Source organism: Drosophila yakuba, chromosome 3L (genome assembly GCF_016746365.2).
Source record: "Drosophila yakuba strain Tai18E2 chromosome 3L, Prin_Dyak_Tai18E2_2.1, whole genome shotgun sequence".
NCBI classification, from domain to species: Eukaryota; Metazoa; Arthropoda; class Insecta; order Diptera; family Drosophilidae; genus Drosophila; species Drosophila yakuba.
This window is the reverse complement of record NC_052529.2, coordinates 2,467,646-2,484,783: the sequence shown is the minus strand read 5'-3', so window position 1 is coordinate 2,484,783 and position 17,138 is coordinate 2,467,646. Positions and strand designations below refer to the sequence as shown.

At 39.5% G+C, this 17,138-nt stretch overlaps 6 protein-coding genes across 8 annotated transcripts; 1 reads left to right on the top strand and 5 right to left on the bottom strand.

Moving 5' to 3' along the window:
• Positions 1-1,230: 1,230 nt before the first annotated feature.
• Positions 1,231-5,318, bottom strand: LOC6532548 (leucine-rich repeat-containing protein 59). Of its 3 annotated transcripts, XM_039374730.1 has the most exons (6): positions 4,873-5,273; positions 4,636-4,718; positions 3,603-4,581; positions 2,750-2,809; positions 2,397-2,663; positions 1,231-2,298 (listed from the first exon to the last, which is right to left on the bottom strand). In XM_039374730.1, exons 3-6 carry the CDS (start codon positions 3,708-3,710, stop codon positions 1,747-1,749), a joined length of 987 nt encoding a protein of 328 aa, XP_039230664.1. In that variant the 5' UTR covers positions 3,711-4,581; positions 4,636-4,718; positions 4,873-5,273; the 3' UTR covers positions 1,231-1,746. The 3 variants fall into 3 exon arrangements, with proteins under 3 accessions (XP_039230664.1, XP_002093293.1, XP_039230665.1); XM_002093257.3 differs by lacking the exons at positions 4,636-4,718; positions 4,873-5,273 and having other exon boundaries at positions 3,603-4,590; XM_039374731.1 differs by lacking the exons at positions 1,231-2,298; positions 2,397-2,663; positions 2,750-2,809 and having other exon boundaries at positions 3,995-4,590; positions 4,873-5,318.
• Positions 5,319-5,499: 181 nt separating this feature from the next.
• On the bottom strand, positions 5,500-7,185 carry LOC6532545 (40S ribosomal protein S9-like). The gene is made up of 4 exons (XM_002093255.3): positions 7,100-7,185; positions 6,663-6,908; positions 6,062-6,248; positions 5,500-5,771 (listed from the first exon to the last, which is right to left on the bottom strand). Exons 2-4 carry the CDS (start codon positions 6,883-6,885, stop codon positions 5,594-5,596), a joined length of 588 nt encoding a protein of 195 aa, XP_002093291.1. The 5' UTR covers positions 6,886-6,908; positions 7,100-7,185; the 3' UTR covers positions 5,500-5,593.
• Positions 7,186-7,465: 280 nt separating this feature from the next.
• Positions 7,466-8,752, top strand: LOC6532544. Its single transcript, XM_002093254.4, has 2 exons — positions 7,466-7,754; positions 7,820-8,752. The coding sequence occupies exons 1-2, from the start codon at positions 7,586-7,588 to the stop codon at positions 8,683-8,685; spliced, it is 1,035 nt and encodes a 344-aa protein (XP_002093290.1). The 5' UTR covers positions 7,466-7,585; the 3' UTR covers positions 8,686-8,752.
• Positions 8,753-8,933: 181 nt separating this feature from the next.
• LOC6532543 lies at positions 8,934-9,835 on the bottom strand. Its single transcript, XM_002093253.3, has 3 exons — positions 9,619-9,835; positions 9,400-9,567; positions 8,934-9,345 (listed from the first exon to the last, which is right to left on the bottom strand). The coding sequence occupies exons 1-3, from the start codon at positions 9,832-9,834 to the stop codon at positions 9,184-9,186; spliced, it is 546 nt and encodes a 181-aa protein (XP_002093289.1). The 5' UTR covers position 9,835; the 3' UTR covers positions 8,934-9,183.
• Positions 9,836-9,969: 134 nt separating this feature from the next.
• LOC6532542 lies at positions 9,970-10,595 on the bottom strand. The gene is made up of 2 exons (XM_002093252.4): positions 10,212-10,595; positions 9,970-10,136 (listed from the first exon to the last, which is right to left on the bottom strand). Exons 1-2 carry the CDS (start codon positions 10,593-10,595, stop codon positions 9,981-9,983), a joined length of 540 nt encoding a protein of 179 aa, XP_002093288.2. The 3' UTR covers positions 9,970-9,980.
• A 384-nt stretch (positions 10,596-10,979) lies between these two features.
• Positions 10,980-12,700, bottom strand: LOC6532541. The gene is made up of 2 exons (XM_002093251.4): positions 11,205-12,700; positions 10,980-11,143 (listed from the first exon to the last, which is right to left on the bottom strand). The coding sequence occupies exons 1-2, from the start codon at positions 11,580-11,582 to the stop codon at positions 10,994-10,996; spliced, it is 528 nt and encodes a 175-aa protein (XP_002093287.2). The 5' UTR covers positions 11,583-12,700; the 3' UTR covers positions 10,980-10,993.
• Positions 12,701-17,138: the final 4,438 nt, after the last annotated feature.

Here is a 17,138-nt window from a genome sequence, read left to right as displayed (position 1 = left end):
GAACCACAGTATTTACATAATGTACATACGTATTTATCCAAGTTGTTGCTCTCTCACGATGTTCAATAATACTTTTTATCTGCTCATGTTCGAATACGTCATCGTTCTACAACTTTCTATTGATGAAATTCACTTTAGCACGGAACCGGTTTTATTTTCGCAAGTCATTTTTGTCAATTATTTTCAATTATTTGCGATATGCGAATAAACCAATTACGTAGAGCATCCAAATAAACAGCGAAGAAGATATGTATGTACAAATGATATTTAAAATATCAGGTTGGGTTGGCATGTTCAGGATTAAAGTGTATCAGTCATTATAAACCAAAGCTTAGGGAGCTCTTAGAATTTTGTATTGCTCTTTAATGAACTCGGTACTAACTTCTTATCATGGATTTATTATCATCGAGAGATAGATAGTACGCATAAGGCTATGTAGTATTTAAAAATTCTTGACAATTTCCGTGCACAAAAGGAAACTACTTTATAATGGTTGGAGAGCACATTTAACTTAATATTGATTATTATCTTTGCCACTCCTATAGTCGATATAACTAACCAACATTTACCTGAACAATGCATTTTACTTGAAATGATTCTTGATAATCAGTAGCAATGTACAGAAATAAAAAGAACCCGAAAATAATAAATAAAAATAGATTAATAGTTATATTTAATATGAACTGTGTGATAAAGACTCGCGTGCCCAATAGGGGGCCATAAATATAAGATAGCGAGGTGACCAAGTGAATAGATAAGCATGAACTTCGCACAATCTCAATTGAAATTATTTTTATTAACAATTTCCTGTGACATAAAATTAATTTGAATTGTTAGATTTTGCCCGCAAATAGTTAAATCATGGAACAAATTTAGTTTAAGTATTAAGTAAAATACTATTAAAAACTGGAATGAAAGTAAATCGAAGCTGATATACCCTATCAGAAATACAATTATAAAAAGCTCAACACATTTGTTAAAATGTAAGTTTTTATTTAAAAAATCTTGCAAATATTTCGTTACAATTAAATTATTTTGATTTCGCATAAACCATATGAAACCGTTTGAGTTTCATTTTGATTATCTGCAAATTCCACTAATGGTGGTATACATTTCATTTGCGTATTGCAATAAAACCTATGTGATTTGAAATCTACAAATGTTAAATGGTCAGGCAAACATGAATACAATTTGAGCATGAACTTTAAATAAGATGGGAATTGCACACGATTAAAGTATTATATTTGTAGGTGAGTTTATTCGATTCGATTTTATCTGATCTGACCTGATAGATGTGAATATTACGAGGATGCCTGGTCTGACTGTGTCTGTAGTTTCTATGCTTTGGCCAGTTTGGAACCGCCATTCAGTTACTATTGAGTTGAGCTTGAGCTTGAGCTATGGTTAGTTATGGTTAGCTGTAGATTCATCTGAGTTCGATTGAGCTGAGTGATTGAGTGTAGTTCGGTGTCTTTTAAGTGGCCTCTTTAGTTGCGGAGTACGTGTGGTTTTTCATATTAAAATCTGCCTTCAATGGACGTAGTGACTTAGTGTCTATCAAAATATATGGCGTTAAATTACAGATAATGGTATATCAAAGTAGCAGTCGTATAACTCGTTCAGGTGGTCGTCTACACGTATCTCAATTTGAATTTTGCCTCCACACACGCGCTATGCATCCGAGATTTGTTAAGCGATTTATTCCATTTGAAGCCCAGCGCTCTAAGGCTTCAAATAAATGAACCGTCAGTGTTCCTCCGGCGGTGTCCGAAATTCTGAGATCCAGTCGGTAACACGCAGCCGGAAGAACTCCGTTTTGGTCAGGATCCAATCGCGATACTGATGTGGTATGTACTCCACCAGCTTGTCGGCGATGTCCGGATTCTTGAACATGATCATGTAAATGATTAACAAGTTGATGATGAAAAGAACCAGAAAGGTGACCAGCGATGATAGGGCAGCTCTCGACAGTAGATTCAACCAGGAGTCCCCTTTCGAGTTCTTTTTCTTTTGATTGTTCTTTTGAGTTGATTTCGATCCCAATGCTGTTGCTGTTCCTCCTGATCCTGCTACATTCACTGGTTTGATTGTCAGCTCATTGTCTCCCCCACCGGCGAGTTTTTTGGCTTTAGCTTTCTTATTATTGGGTTTCGTTGACTTCTTTCCGCCGGCTGCACCGCCATTCGTTTGGACGGCATTGGCACTGGAATCCCCGACTCCGGCCATTTTCTGGCTCTCTTGGGCGGCCAAACGTTCGCGTTCAATGAATTCCGGCTTGTAGTTGGCGCAGATGCTGACCTGGAAAATGGAAAAATTAAAAAAAAAAAAACGGTGAAAAGTTGGATGGTGCCCAAAGCTGTGTCACTCGAGGGCCACTCAAGTGGAGGGCCACTTACTGTGTTCTTGGCCGCCTGCTGGCAGTCCTTTTGCGTGGAGCAGCAACCCACAATCTTCTCCCAGGCGGGCGTCAGTGGATTCCCCTTCAGATCCAAGTACCGCAAACGACGCAGCTGACCGAAGCTAATGGGCAGGTGCTCCAAGCAATTGTTGTACAAGTCCAAGTGGCGCAACTGCTCCAGCTGGCCAAAGTCCTCGGGCAGGAATTTGATTTGATTCTTGCTTAGATCCAGCCGCACCAAGCGTGTGAGAATAGAAAAGTTTTTCTAAGGCAATAGGAGAGCCCGAAAAAGGCATTTAGGCATTTAGTACGTGTGTGCTCCGGGTGACTAGATGTAGTGCGACTACTTACTCCCAGGCTGGCCAGGCGATTGCTGGAGAGATCCAAAACGGTGACGCGCTTGAACGAAGCCTGCAAAGCACAAGGACAAACTAAACTCAGAACCAGTGGCAAAACATGACCGAAAAAAGAAACCCCCGAAATATGTAAGTGCCTCGAAAGTCCCTTTCTTTTAATTTGTACCCCTTAAATGTGGAGAAAATTGCGGGGTATGCTGTTGATCGACAAATTCCCGAGATAGTAAGTTTCTATACTTTTGAAAATGTTACGGAAAAATCTTAAATAAATTCTGATACTTAATTCTGTTGAGCTTTTCCGATAAAGGTAATAATTAAAATATATAAGTTTGAAATCTAGTACCGCTGAAACCAAAGGCAGTGAAATCGTTATAATTATTAATAGTATAATAATAATGGAATAAAATAATTGGTAGTCGGTATCTAGTAGTCGGGTCACTCTGCTCTAGCTACCATACTTGTTTTTCCTTTTTTTTTTTGGCAAACTTCTGAGTTTTTGAGGGGTGGCAAAGACCAAAAATCAACCCCCTCGAGCGAATTCAACTGCATTTGCAACCACACAAGGGTTAAGAGGGGGGGTTGTGCGGAAGCCGACGTCAGCGTTAATTGCAAGCCAGCCGGCAAAGCAACAACAACTAGGTGGGGTGGTGGGTTTCTCCATGCCAAACAGCACCCCCACCACCCGGCACTTGTGCAAGCGAGACAGACAGTGACTAGACATACGCCAGACAACAAACGTGGCCCCAAGAAGAAGCGAGGGGGATGTTGGCTGATGGGCATTGGGAGATGGTGCAGATAGAGACACCAAGAAACGGTGCTAATTACTTGTATTTCCAGCTTGTACTTACGATCTCGCGCACCGGTATTTCGCTTAGTTCCGAGAGACTCAAGTCGCAGGACTCGTCCACCACCCGCTCCTTGACGTTCACCTTCGCCTTGTCACCGGGTTTCGGCATTTCGGCGACACTTGCTTATTCACTATTTATCCGCGATTTACTTCCGGCTGCTGTTTGTACTCGGCACTTGGAGTTTGTGTTTACCCGAATCTCGAGTGATTTTCAAACGTCCGTTTTGTGAGAATGGCAGGTTGCTGGCAAAGCACACGAAAGCTCGATAAATAACGATTACAACATCGATAGCAGCAGGATTTCGTTGATTACTGTTCCGGGCACACTGATTACCATTCAAGTTTGTTTACGTTGATTGTACAAAATATTTATTTATTAAGTGTTAAAAACTGTTTTGCAGGAGCAACGGACAGCAATTTTTGGACTGTTTTACTGTATTTCTCGAATTCAGTACAATACGAAAACTTATGTATGACTTATATGTATGCACAAACTTGATTAATGTTAATGGGTTGGTTTGTAACAGTAATGTTTTCTGAATGTTAAATGGATTTTATGATAGCTTAATACACTAAATGCCCTTCTTCTTTCTACATTATGTACAATCTTATATGTTTAATGTAAAATAGATAAATCAACCATTTGTAAAATTAGTTTCTGTCAAAGACCTTTGCCTCAGTTTAGCCAATTCTTCGCGCTTCAATTCAATTTCCATTTCAATTAACTGGTTTTTTATTCGAGCCGTTTGTAGTTCTATTAGTTCCCTCTCCACTTCATATTTGTGCTTCTCAGCGGCTCTTACATTCTGATCTTTATAATATTGCTGCTGTAACCTAAACAATTCCACCTGCTCCTCCTCAACGCGAGTTGATTTTTTGACCATCGGCGGTTCAGGGGAGCTGCAAGTTTCCAATATTCTCCTCTTCCATCTTTGGGAATAATCCACGGATTCGATTTCCTCGATATCATCAATGTTTTCCTTTAAAAACTTCAAATCTTACTAACAAGAAGTTAAGAAAAGACTTTTACATACTTGCAGTAATTGGGAGTTATCTGAGTTTTGTAAGCTGATTGAAGAATTTTCTTCTTTGGCTGCACTCAGTAATTGGGAATTTCCTGGAATCAAAAGTAGGCGGATCTTTAATATGAATAAAAACAAAACTCCGAAGGTTGACTAAGATCGTGGACCGCAACCACTATTTTTTCAATACCCGCAATAACATAACCCTTTTGTTAAGTGCCCTATACACATGAACACCACTCCACTTACCATCAATATCAAACTGGTTTTCCAGTGGACTGCCGGTGATTCCTGTGTGATCGGCGTTGTCCTGCGACGTGGTAGAACTCTGGTACCAGGAATTAACAGCGGAATGGAGCTCTGCCTGCCTTTTAAAATGCTTAACTCCTCTGTACTTATTCCGCAAGTTTTTCTTCATATTATCGTACTTTTCGCGAAGTGCAGCGCACGATCTATCCGTTCCCGTTTGTGCCTGAAATTCCATGGTCAGCCGCTCCCACGTTTCGGCCTTTCGTCGCCAAGTGGCGGCATCCTTGGTCTTGTCCTGCAGAATATCCTTGTTCAGAAGCACGAGATCGAGGAGAGCATGTTCTTCTTGCTCGGTGAAGTTCTTTCCTCGAGTTCTTTTTGAAAACATTTTTACAGAAAACAACAAATAAACGTAAACACGCTGCAGCTGATCAGCCGCTTATCGATACCCTCGAATTGCATCCCTAACCGAAAAATCGGTATCGAAAAATTTAAATTTAACGTGCGCTTATTTCTAACTGCAGTTCAATCCAATGTTTTTATAATGATTTGTATATATCGTATGTAGTTCGATAACATCTTTAACCCCCCAATACACATACATTTGCGCATTGAAACACATTTAACTTCAGGTAATTTTACATTTATTTGTGTAAAACAAACAGATTTTTATCAAAAGTCTGCGCCTGTATTTCTTTTGGCCGCAGCTGGCTACTGCTGCTTAGTCCTCCTCCTCTTCAGCAGCTCCACCGCCACCGCCCTGGTTCTTCTTCAGGTTCTTCCTCTTGACGCGACCGGGACGGCCGCCGCCGAAGGGCGACTTCAGGGAGAAGTCGATGTGCTTCTGGGAGTCCAGGCGCACGACGAACGACGGGATGTTGACCACCTGCTTGCGGACACTGTGAAAACATGAAAAAATAGCATACTCGGATTAGTTAAGTCCTACTCAAAGACGAGTGGTTGCTGCTGTATTATAGTTCAACAAAAAAACGTTCAGTGCAACTTACGCTAGGCGGGCATTTTGCAATTTCGATTGGAGTGAACGGAGTCACATGCGCAATCTAAAGACGTTGAGAGCCGGTACAAGCATTGAAGCCTGTTCGACTCCCAAGTGGTCTTACTGAACAAAACAGATTTATGTCTGATAGAGCCTAGCGACGCTGTCGTCGCTTGTCCAAGCGATATTTACCGAATGTGACGCTGGCGGATCAGGACGCGGGCGTGATGGATGGACTTGGCAAGTCCCAGCTTGAACACCTGCGTCTGCAGACGACGCTCCAAGAAGTCCTCAATCTTCAGACCCAGCACGTAATCGAGCTTCATGCGGGACTCGTCCAGGACACCGATACGGACCAGACGACGCAGCAGGGCATTACCTGTGGGTAAAATGGGTACACAATTAATAAATCTTCCAAATAAAGCAATAGAAGGATCTGACAGAGAATCGCCTTCAGTGTGTATTTGTTAACGTCAACGTTTTTTTTCAGACAAGAAGTGTCAGAATATTTTTTTTAATACAGTTCATCAGGTCGTGGCAATTATTACATTAATCAGTTGAACTTCCTTATTCACTTCCAGCCTAGACATTTAAACATACAATGAAATAGATCGAATCTTAGAAACAGTTTTACACGTGGTTTGCTAAGACAGACATATTCAAATGATTGCACAGCTTTTGTTCTCGCGTATTAAAACCGGCAATTATCAATTTTTTGAAGTGGCCCACAAGTCGGAAACCAAGAGGGTGCTGGTTGAGGAAGTCGGACAGTACGGGTATGCTAGGTACTCACCCTGGAACAGACGCTTCTCGTCCTTCTCGTCGAGGGTCAGGAGCTCACGGGCGGCCTTACGGATCTTGGCCAGGGCGTACTTGACGCGCCACACCTCGCGCTTGTTGCGCAGACCATACTCGCCGATGATCTTCAACTCCTGGTCCAGACGCGCCTTTTCATAGGGGCGACGGGGAGTCACGTAGGTCTTCGAGAAGACCGAGGGTATGCGGCCGTTCACCATGTTTCCGACAATTCAACCGAGCACTGTAATGCAAAAGTTAGGTTAAGTTCGGTAATCTCTGCGTATCTACACCATCTGCATTCCATTTCACTAAAACTTTGAAATATTCATCATGGCAAAAGTCGATTCACCCTTAAGCAGACCAATTTGTTCATTCTATTGCATATTACCATGGTTTTTTAAAGTTTTAGCGGAGCTCCCATTTTGTACTTACGGTTTTGCTCACGTTTGGAAAAAGAAAGAGAGCAGTCCGAAGTATGACCAGAGTGTCTCAGCAAAATACACCATCATAACACGGAAAAACGGTCACTCTTTTTTTTCAATTACTATCGCTTGTTTTGTATGCCAACGATAGTTGGAATTTCGAATGTAATTATACTTTTATAATAAATTTTATTATCTGCCACTTGCGGTCTTTTGTTAGACTTACTTTACATTGGCCAACTTTTCATAGATTGTTCTAGATTTTTGCTTCTTTTTTTTAAAAGTAGCATTCTGGCGTACATCCGGTAGATAACAGAAAACAGGGCTGTTATTTAGCAGACCGAGGCATCGTAAAAAGGGGGTTTACCAGAATTAGCCAGTTGAGTTTTAAAGCTTGACGACGAAGGTTTAGTGAATTTCAATTGTGAAATTGAATTGAATTTGTCAATTTTTTCAGTGAAATATTTTGCTTGAAAGGAGAAGAAATCGTCTAACCATGAGTTTTAATAACGAAATTAAAATCATTTTATATGACCTGCAAATTTCCGACGATGATCGCGCTAGTTATGTTAACGACGCTATTGCAATTCAAAACTATGTGATCAATAGGTTGAAATCTGAAGACCAAACTTTTCGCAGTGCTTATGACGGCCTTAGTCTGGGTGGTAAGTTCACATCTTAGCAAAAACGAAATAAGTTTTTTATTAAGATTTTATCTATTTCTTAACAGGAAGTTACTTGGATCGCGTCAAGTTGTTGACTCCTGATGAATTTGATTTGCATATGAAGCTCAAGTTCCCATTCGATGTCGTCCCAAAAAGAAACGAAAACGCCTTTGTTCTTCTGTATGCACCTGGAGGAAGAAATTCGCGCTTGGTATCCCATGATGGGTATATTTACCGCGCGGATCTTCAGGGCTGGCTGCGTGGTATCTTTCATAAGGTGTTTAATTCATCCTTGCGCCTATCTTGTTCTGGACGTACCTATACTACAAAGTATACAGGAGAAGGATATGGCTGTGCCCATTCTATTGAGGCCAAATGCGAAGATCGCACCATATCTTTCGATCTGGTGCCGGCATTCGAGTTCCATGGATCTCAGTGGCCGTTGAACGAACCGCCGGTTCCCAGTCAGGTGCGTAGAGATTATTCTTGGTTCGCCATTCCGCAAAAGAAATCGGGAAGCAACGATGATCGCACCTTCATGGTGTGCGCACCGCACTGGGAACGCGAAGTGATGAAGGGCTCATACAATCTTAAGAATGTTTTGCGCCTCATGAAGGGATTACGTGATGCCAACGATTTGCCGCACTTGTCCAGTTACATGCTTAAATCTGTCCTCCTCCAGCAACGTTCAAATGTCAACTGGCAAAGGAACGAGGCTTCTCTTTTGGTGGAGATGTGGGAGCGATTGGTGTATCACCTTCGGTGTGGCACCTTGCCCTTTTTCTTAGCAAATGGGCACAATATATTCGTTCGTCTGGGTAGCTCAGATCTTGACACCTGTAAAGCTAATGCTATTGAAATTCTTAGAAAACTACAAATCTGCTATGGAAATGACAACGGTAATGCATTGCGCCAGCTCTTCAAATTATAATCAAATTTGCGCCTTGTAATGGTGAAATGTTTTATATTTCTGAATAATAAAGCCATAAACATATAAATATTTATTAGCCTTGCTGCTTTGGGGTTTGCGGGAGAATTTCTGTACGAAACAAGGCGACTAAAGCTGATTTTTTTTTGATTTTCGTCGCTTCTTGAATTTTGCTTATGCATTGACTTCTACTTTTGACTTTCTCAGAAGCGAAAGCAAACTTATACGATTCACTCCTATGAAATCACATGATTAAGAGTTGTATTTTATTGCAGCAGGGATTAGATTTTGTTTGATAACAATTTTTCACAGTGGCGCCTTTTGTAAAGATGTGGATGCATTTGGTACATGCTTTGTCAAATGTATATTACATTTAATGTAATTTTAGTGTATATTTTACAATGCTGTGTCAAATATTTAATACTTTTAGAATGTAGTTACAATGTAGGAAATACAGTACCCCTCTAAAGGATGGAACTAAAATATAAACAAATTCAACAGTTATTCAGTATACTTATTAACTCGAGTAGCATAGACTTTCACGTCTGTCCTCCATTTTTTCATCATGGATGCTCGCAAGTGGAACATATAAACACCATTTGGAATTGGAATCTCCTTTATTGTGTTTTCATCAACAGGAAAGCCATTGAAACTTATATTTTGCTATAGATTATACCATCAATGACAACATTTGATAATCACCCCATTGAATCTCACCTGAAGCGGACATGTGGCATTCACATTTGAGATTTTCAAGAGTGGAGTCATTAGGAATCCGAAAAATCCACTGGCCAAATACTGCCGACTAAAAAGACAGTAGTCCAAAGTCTCATTCAGGAACTGAAAACGACGATTTTTAGCTATTTTAAAAACTCCCAGGTTTAGCTAGAAAATACGTATTTATTTAGTTTTCGTAATGTTTATTTAACAACTTACAACGATATCATCAATTGGATTTTCATAGAGAAACACCTCGCTAACATAGAGAGCAGCTCGACCATTTTCCCTGTGAACCACTTTACAAGTTTTAAAGTACGTAAAAGTTGGATCCAGAGATCGGCACTCCATCTTGCTGATTTTAAAAACCTTCCCCTGGCTCCAATCCAATATGACAAGTAGTGGGAGCACTAAACTTAATAGCGGTTCTTTCATGTTGCCTCATCGATGGAAATTGTTACACTGTTCGCGTATTGTCTGATTTAACGGCTGGTTTGCTTTGATTGATTAATATTGATTTTCCCGATCACAAATATACTTCATTTTAAACTGTTTTGGTGATTATTTTAACAATCCTATTATTAATCACGCACACCGAACACGTTGACTTGCATTCGCCAGACACCAAAAGCACCAACAGATACTACAAGCTTGTACTCGCCATCAGGTAAGAAGGAGAGCAGGTCCTTCACCGTCTTATCGTTGAAAGTCATTTTCTTCACATAGATATCCTTCTCCTGTTGGCATAGAAAAGGCGATACTATTGTTATTGTTAATTGTTATTTGGTGTAAAGATATATTTATGTACATACGGTATATGGACACGAGTGATTGGCATTGGTGGCTGCCATTAAGGAATCGTGAAACATATAGAAAATCGGATATTGTTGTGGTCTGCGCATGTAATAGCAAAAGTCGATGGTGTGGTTTACCCAAAACAACCTGTACATATTTGATTTTCGAAATATACATAGGTTGAACTCAACTTTATTGATGGGTTGGCTGTATTTAATCGCCAGGTGAAAATTAATCCCCACAACATTTCGACGCACCATCTTCAGGAAGCATTCCTTGACCTCCGCAAACTCCGGATCCAGACTTGTGCACTTAACGTTGGTGAATCGAAAATGACCTCCTAGTGTGCTAGGAAACAGTATCATAGTCAAAAACACGTTAGTAATGACCAAAAACTTCATGTTGAGTGTTGCGCTTTTGGTGACAATTTGATGTTATTTCGAAAAGTTAATTCATCGCCATTATAACTAAATTAAGCTGGCCGAGTAATTTGTCGTAAACGAAGATTTCAAGTTGAATGTGTTTTAACAGTGAGCGATGAAAGTATTTCCCAATTACTTTATTTTAGTTTGTAATTTTTTTATTAGTAATGTTAATTTTTGCAAACATGTTTTGATATTTTTTAATTTTTTTATTAGCCTTAAAAATTTGTCAACCCGCAAATTTCAATACTGTTTTAGCTGTTAAAGGAACATTTGTTTTTTATTCATTTACAATTTTATTGAGTGAATCAACAGGCCAATACGTTTCAGAAAATGAATAGTGTAAAAGTGATTTCGAATAACCTTTAAACTTTAAGTCAGTCCTTTCTTTTTGCGTAAATCTTGATGGATGTTCGATACTCCTTGTCAAATGCGACTTTCAATCTAATCATGTATTCACCATTTGGTATTGGCAGATCTTTCAAGTCGTTCTCCTTGTACATAAACTCATTTATAATCACATCGTGCTGTTAATTACCAATTACTTTTCATATTTTATTTGTTTTACTTGTTTTGTTTGATACTTACATTATACGGACAGGTGTGATTTATGTTGGATGCTTGTATAAATACTTTATGCATCATATATATCAATGGATGCGCTTGGGGATTCCGCATATAGTAACAAAAATCCAGGGTCTGGTTAAAGAGAAATGGTCGATATCCGTTTGATTTCTTGTGCAATGACACATTTATGTCCACCTTGTTGATTGGCACTTTGAATACTTTCCAAACCATATAGAAGGCAGTCACGCCCCGTCGAATGAACTTCATCTCGCAGCGGCTAAAATTTGTAATCGTGGTGTCCAAGGACTCGCAAATCACATTTTGCAAGTGAAAATCTCCTGCAACTAATATTGACCACAATAAAGTCCAAAAAATTCCAATGACAAGACCGCTCGACATGCCCAGCTATTTTCAATTGAGGTAAAACTCTATCGGCATTGCGCACCAATTATTAAACAATTTTCAAAATTATTCAATTGAAAAAATCGAAGCACTTAAATATCAATCTGGTTTTTAATAATGCTTAATAGAATATAATACGATATTTGTGTTGATCGAACAGGCCTAATAAGTATATTTTTGTATTTACAATTTAAATTTCTAAATTCTGTATGTAAGTATTGTTATGCGTAGATATTCCTATAGATGAATACCCCAGAGTATATTTTAGGAGAAAAATTGTTAGCAAAGCTACCTAACTAAAATATTTTTAAAACCACTTTCTTCGCATATTCTGTCTTTTCTTAGCTGGAATAGTTTGGACAACAATTTCCTTGGTTTACCGCACATGACAACTCCGCAGGACATGACCGGAAAAACTTTAGCAATAAAATGCACGTAAAATGGCACCGGAAAACGAGAAAGCTGCAAAACAATGTGCATTAGGTTGATATGTGCCACAGTAACAGAAGTCACGTGACCCCTGGTTTTTTGGTAAATTTCAGGGACCACAAACAAAGTTGCTAAACTGCTACTATTTTCCCATACTTGAAGCTTGAATGTGTGGTTGATTTGTTTAGTTGTCTTGGCCGGCAAAACGCTTTGTTGCACTCAACCACTGACCCTGTTAGCCGCCAGGTTAATCAGGTAAACTTTTAATTAGACAAATTATAACTTTGCCCCCGGGCATCGGTAAACTTTGACCGCCGCTTAAGTTTGTTATTCATAACGGAAGCGGATGCGGAAGTGGCAGCAAGGGTCCTGTCGCGATTACCTTCGCCTTAACTGCCTTAGCCTGAGTTATTTATTTTAATAAAGCCACAAGCGGCAGTACAAACTTTGGCCGTTTTCCGGCGGCATAGCAACTGCAACTGCTACTGCTGCCTCATTATTAATCATTATTGCCTCCGGCCGGGCAATTTGTCGTCATGATTACGGCCATGCCCAGATTCTCCGGAAGAAAAGTTGCCACTTAACTGCTCTTTTGTCCTTTGGACGGAGCAGTGATGCATTCGACTCGAATGGGTAACCATTTTGGCAATGTCTACGAGGCACACAGAAAACAATTTGTGTCTTTAATGTTTTTTAATGCTTAAAATAAGTAACTTACAACACCGTTCATCAAAAGGAAAAGTATTTTTTAGAAATTAACTATATATATCAAAAGTTATTAGATATTTAAAAGTTATTAGATATTCGAAGAACATTTTAAGAATGCGCTTCTTTCGGTACATGAACCCCAAGGCGAAGATTAGTTGCTTTGACAATTTGCCTGCTGATTGCTTGGACAATTGGCCTACAAGTTCGATGCTCGATGGCTGCAATTTGACTTGCGTAGGCTTAAGGGATTACAAGTGGGTCGGCTCATGTATCGAGTGAAAAATGGCCATGCCAATGGGTTTAAAACTGTTTCACATTCTGACCATCCTGTGCAGATAGATACATTTGGGTGCAATGTGGCGTATGCGCGATGTGCCATAAATTATGTTTCACAATTTTTGCTGGTGAGCAGGGTGAAATGTGCCAATAAATAACTCGATATGCCTGTCCAAATTGGGCACAAAAGCAGGATGGCGGCCGCTATCCAACTTAAACCGGAAACGGATATATAATTTTAGTAATTTTCGGGAGTGACCAAGTCGAACTCACATCCGGATGGCGCTGTCTGAAGGAGGAAATTGCCAAAAGGGAAATGAAAAAGGAAAAAGCGGATGGGATGAAAAACCATGCTAACTTCTGGCATTCAGGCTTGGTCAGTTGATCAGCATGTATTTCTTATTACTGGCGTGAAAAATGTAATAGTTTATTTGTGTGTTTTTTTGGGGCAAGGCAAAAGAATTTCTGTTCCACAGCCTTGCTACCAAAAGTGGCATATGCTTTTCATGTGCTCCGTTTCATTATTTCTTTAGAGAACCTTAGATGTCCTTTGCCTATGTTTATAGTCTTATATATACGTCTTATATATATAGTCTTATATATACGTTTAGATGCAATCTCGGTTATTTAAAAAGAACCTAGTCGCCAGAAAACTATCAACTTACATTTAGTTTAGAGACGGCTCCCATCAATTTGATTGGAATCGAAGAGCTTCGTTTTTGGTGTTGGCACTGCATTTGTTTTTATTTTTTGACTGTGCGACGTTTTGGCAATGGTTTCCGCTCGATTTGATATTTCGATTTTTTTCTTTGCTATATTTTTACTTTTTTTTTCGTCGTTGTGGAAAGTCAGTAGACAATTTTGTTGTTGATGCGTTTGAGTTTCGAGCTTTTGTTTTTGCCTAAAAGTTCTGTAACTATTTGCATTTTCCACTATGGGGTCAATACATCGTGGCAACGTGCAGCGGTTATAAAATAAAATTTAGTGTAGTTGACTAGTTCTGTATGGGGAATGTATTGTATTCGCTTGAGTGAAGTTTTTGATTTGGCAAATATGTTGTTTTTTTGGCGTTTATTTTACCTTTTTGGCGACTGGTTGTTGTGGCGTTTCCGCTGATTGAATTGCCATGTTCCCGTCCCGACACAGCAGGAGTTGAATATTGATAAAGGTGTATCTAGCCAAAGTCCTCGCCATTTGATCGTGATTTCTATGAAGCTCTAGGATTTTGTGTTTTTTTTTAGCATTCTTTTAGCTTTGTTAATTTGTTTTGCAGGCTCTCACTTGTTTTGGCCAACATTGTTGTTCTCTGGGCCACTTAAACGTGTTCCTGGCCCACACATTTCGGGCGCTTCGTTGTCCTGCCAGCCTAACATGTGGTCCTTTATTGTTTTTTCCTTTTTCCCTATTTTCCCTTTTTTTTTTAGTTCGACTTCATGAACAATTACTTTTTTTTTGGCTTTTATATCCATATTTTTGGGGTAGAGTCCTTGAGTGTACAAGTGAGTTCATCTGAGCATGTAAATTTAAGCACTTCGATGGTGATTAGAGGAGGCCATAAAAAAATCAAGCAGATTGCCATTTAGATGTGGCTAATAAAATGCAATAATTTCATTTCAAGGAGAATTGAGCTCAGTGCTTTACGGTTTATTTTGAAGTAGATTTCGAGGGGCAATGGAAAATATGAAATCGGTACTCGAACATCTTTCATTGACAACAAGTGTCTTGACATGTTTTTCTGAAGGGCCTTCTGCAGGCGAAGAAGGAGAACGCAGCTGAGACCTGTGTTGCCCATATATATCTATATCTTTATATATAAATATATATATCAACCAGCGAAGGAAATACTTGACAACGGCCAAACAAACATGACAGACAGTCTGTGTGGAAGTGGAAAGGAGCCATAATATATTGAGGCTATGACATGAGGTTATACCATACGGATTAGATTGCTGGTGGCTGAGAAGAACGAACATGGCAACATTCGAAATTGACTCTCAATATATTGAATTCGATTGTCCCTCATTTCGTAGAGTATGTGGCTGAGAAATTGGCTTACTCTGTCTAAACAATTGGATCCTTATGCTTGTCAGACTCCTGATGCACTAAGTTAATATTAAATGCCAGAGCTCTGCTAGGCTTAATCTCATCAAAACAGCTAGACCTGAAGTCTAAAACTAAAAGAATTTATACATAACTGCAGCAAAGAGTAGTTGTGTTATTTCTATAAGCTTATTAAGTAGTGTAAGTCTCAACTTGAAAGCTGATTTAAATAAATAATGCTTTTATTACTGTACAAGTAACAGAAGCAGCTTGGAAACGTATAAAATACAGTTGTTTTAGTTGAGAGAGTGAATGCTTCTTCGGTTTACATTGGGATACAACACTAATTAAGTGTTTTTCTTTGCTCACCCAAGCATTCAAGGCTGCAATTAGTTTGAGGTGCCTTGACCACAGCCCTTGCCACAATTTACTTATCTCCATCTTAAGCACCTCCCATTCCACTAATTTGGCCAGTGGACGGTGACAAATGAGAGTGCAAAATACTTGTCGTTAAAACTAATTAAAACCGTTTAATTGCCTTTAAGGACGAACGTGCGGATGTGAGCAATTTTAATTGCCCCAAGCACACGTACAGCGTTGCCTCCAATTAGAGAGCTAGAATAATACAAAATAAGACTCCTGAACTCCCGTGCAAGTTCAACATCTGGTCACGTGACAAGCAGCACAAATCTAAAGTACCAGCACCCAAAAAAAAAGCAGGTCCTCCCCAAAAAGGAGTCGCGCTGTGAGTCAATAAAAAGCCAAATGGCCATAAGAAATGGCAAAGAAACTCGACTCGATGGGAAATGGGGAAAAATGGGGAAATGCCAAGAAACAGTGTATACATTCCCGGCTTAATGTGCGTTAAAAAAGCAGAGACTTTCGAGCGGACTGACTTTAAAGGAAATGCTAAAACCAAAACTTTCGGTTTGGTCAACTTTTGGCCGGAGGGGCGGGGGCTTAAAAGCTATTGTTGTGAAATTAAATTCCAACTATGTGGGACAGAGTCTGCAGGACGACGACAGAGTCCAGGTAAAATCGTTTATTTTTGGGGGGAGTGGCAGAAAGCAGCTTTTGTTATTTTTACACTTCATTGCCGTGGCATTTACTTTGTGTGCGGCCCTTTGTTTCCGACTTGGGACAACGCACCGCAAAAACGCAGGCAAGCGTAAAGATAAAACTTGTGTCGACTTATTCTCTGAGCCCTACACATTTGACCCGGATCCCATTTGTTTTTCCTATGCGCTGCTATGGCTGTATGTATGTGGCTGTGTGGGTGTGCGTACGATTGTCATAACGCTTTTGGGCCGGTAAGAAAACAAATGAAAAGCTGTCACTGAACTGGAAAACCATCTACTTCTCGTTTCGTTTCATTTCAGAATTTTATGCGCCACAAAGGCCAAATTTTTAATAATTCGCATCGTACGCAAATGTTTGAAGGAGCGACGGGCGTGACAAGGACTCGATAAGGTTATCCAGCTCGAAAAGACTTTGGCCCACAAACTTTTTATCTTTATTGAATTTGCACCTTGGCAGGCATTTCAATGCTGACGATGATGATGATGGGCTTGTTGTTAAATATTTTGACATTTCCCTCTTCCTGTTTTCCTTTCGTTTTCTTCTGTTTTTTTTTTTTTCTCTTTTGCTGGTGCCCATACCGACCAAGTTTTTCCCCCGCTCAAAATGCTGACAACGTTTTCTCGCTTTATTATATTTATTTTGACAGCCACCGTATAAGGCCGTTAGCCTCAGCGAATGCCGTCGAGTTTTTGTGTGCACTTTATGAAGTTCGAGTGCTGTTTAAACTTTTCACTTTATGGCAGTTGCTTTTGGCTAACCCCAGAAGGCTGCTGATTAGTTAAAAGAGATTTATGCATGAGCATCCTGCCTCCATATTTGCACATGTACGCACTGATAAGAAAACCTGCCAATTTATTACCAGGATTTCCGAATAAAAGGTTTAAAGAGTCGAGTCAGTAAAAGTATTCATTAAGTGTTTTCAATGCAGAGATATACTATTAAATTAAATTATTATACTTTTGTTCCTAGGCAAGGCTTTTCTCCAAGTGCACAAATGAATGTTTGAAGTTTATTTTTATA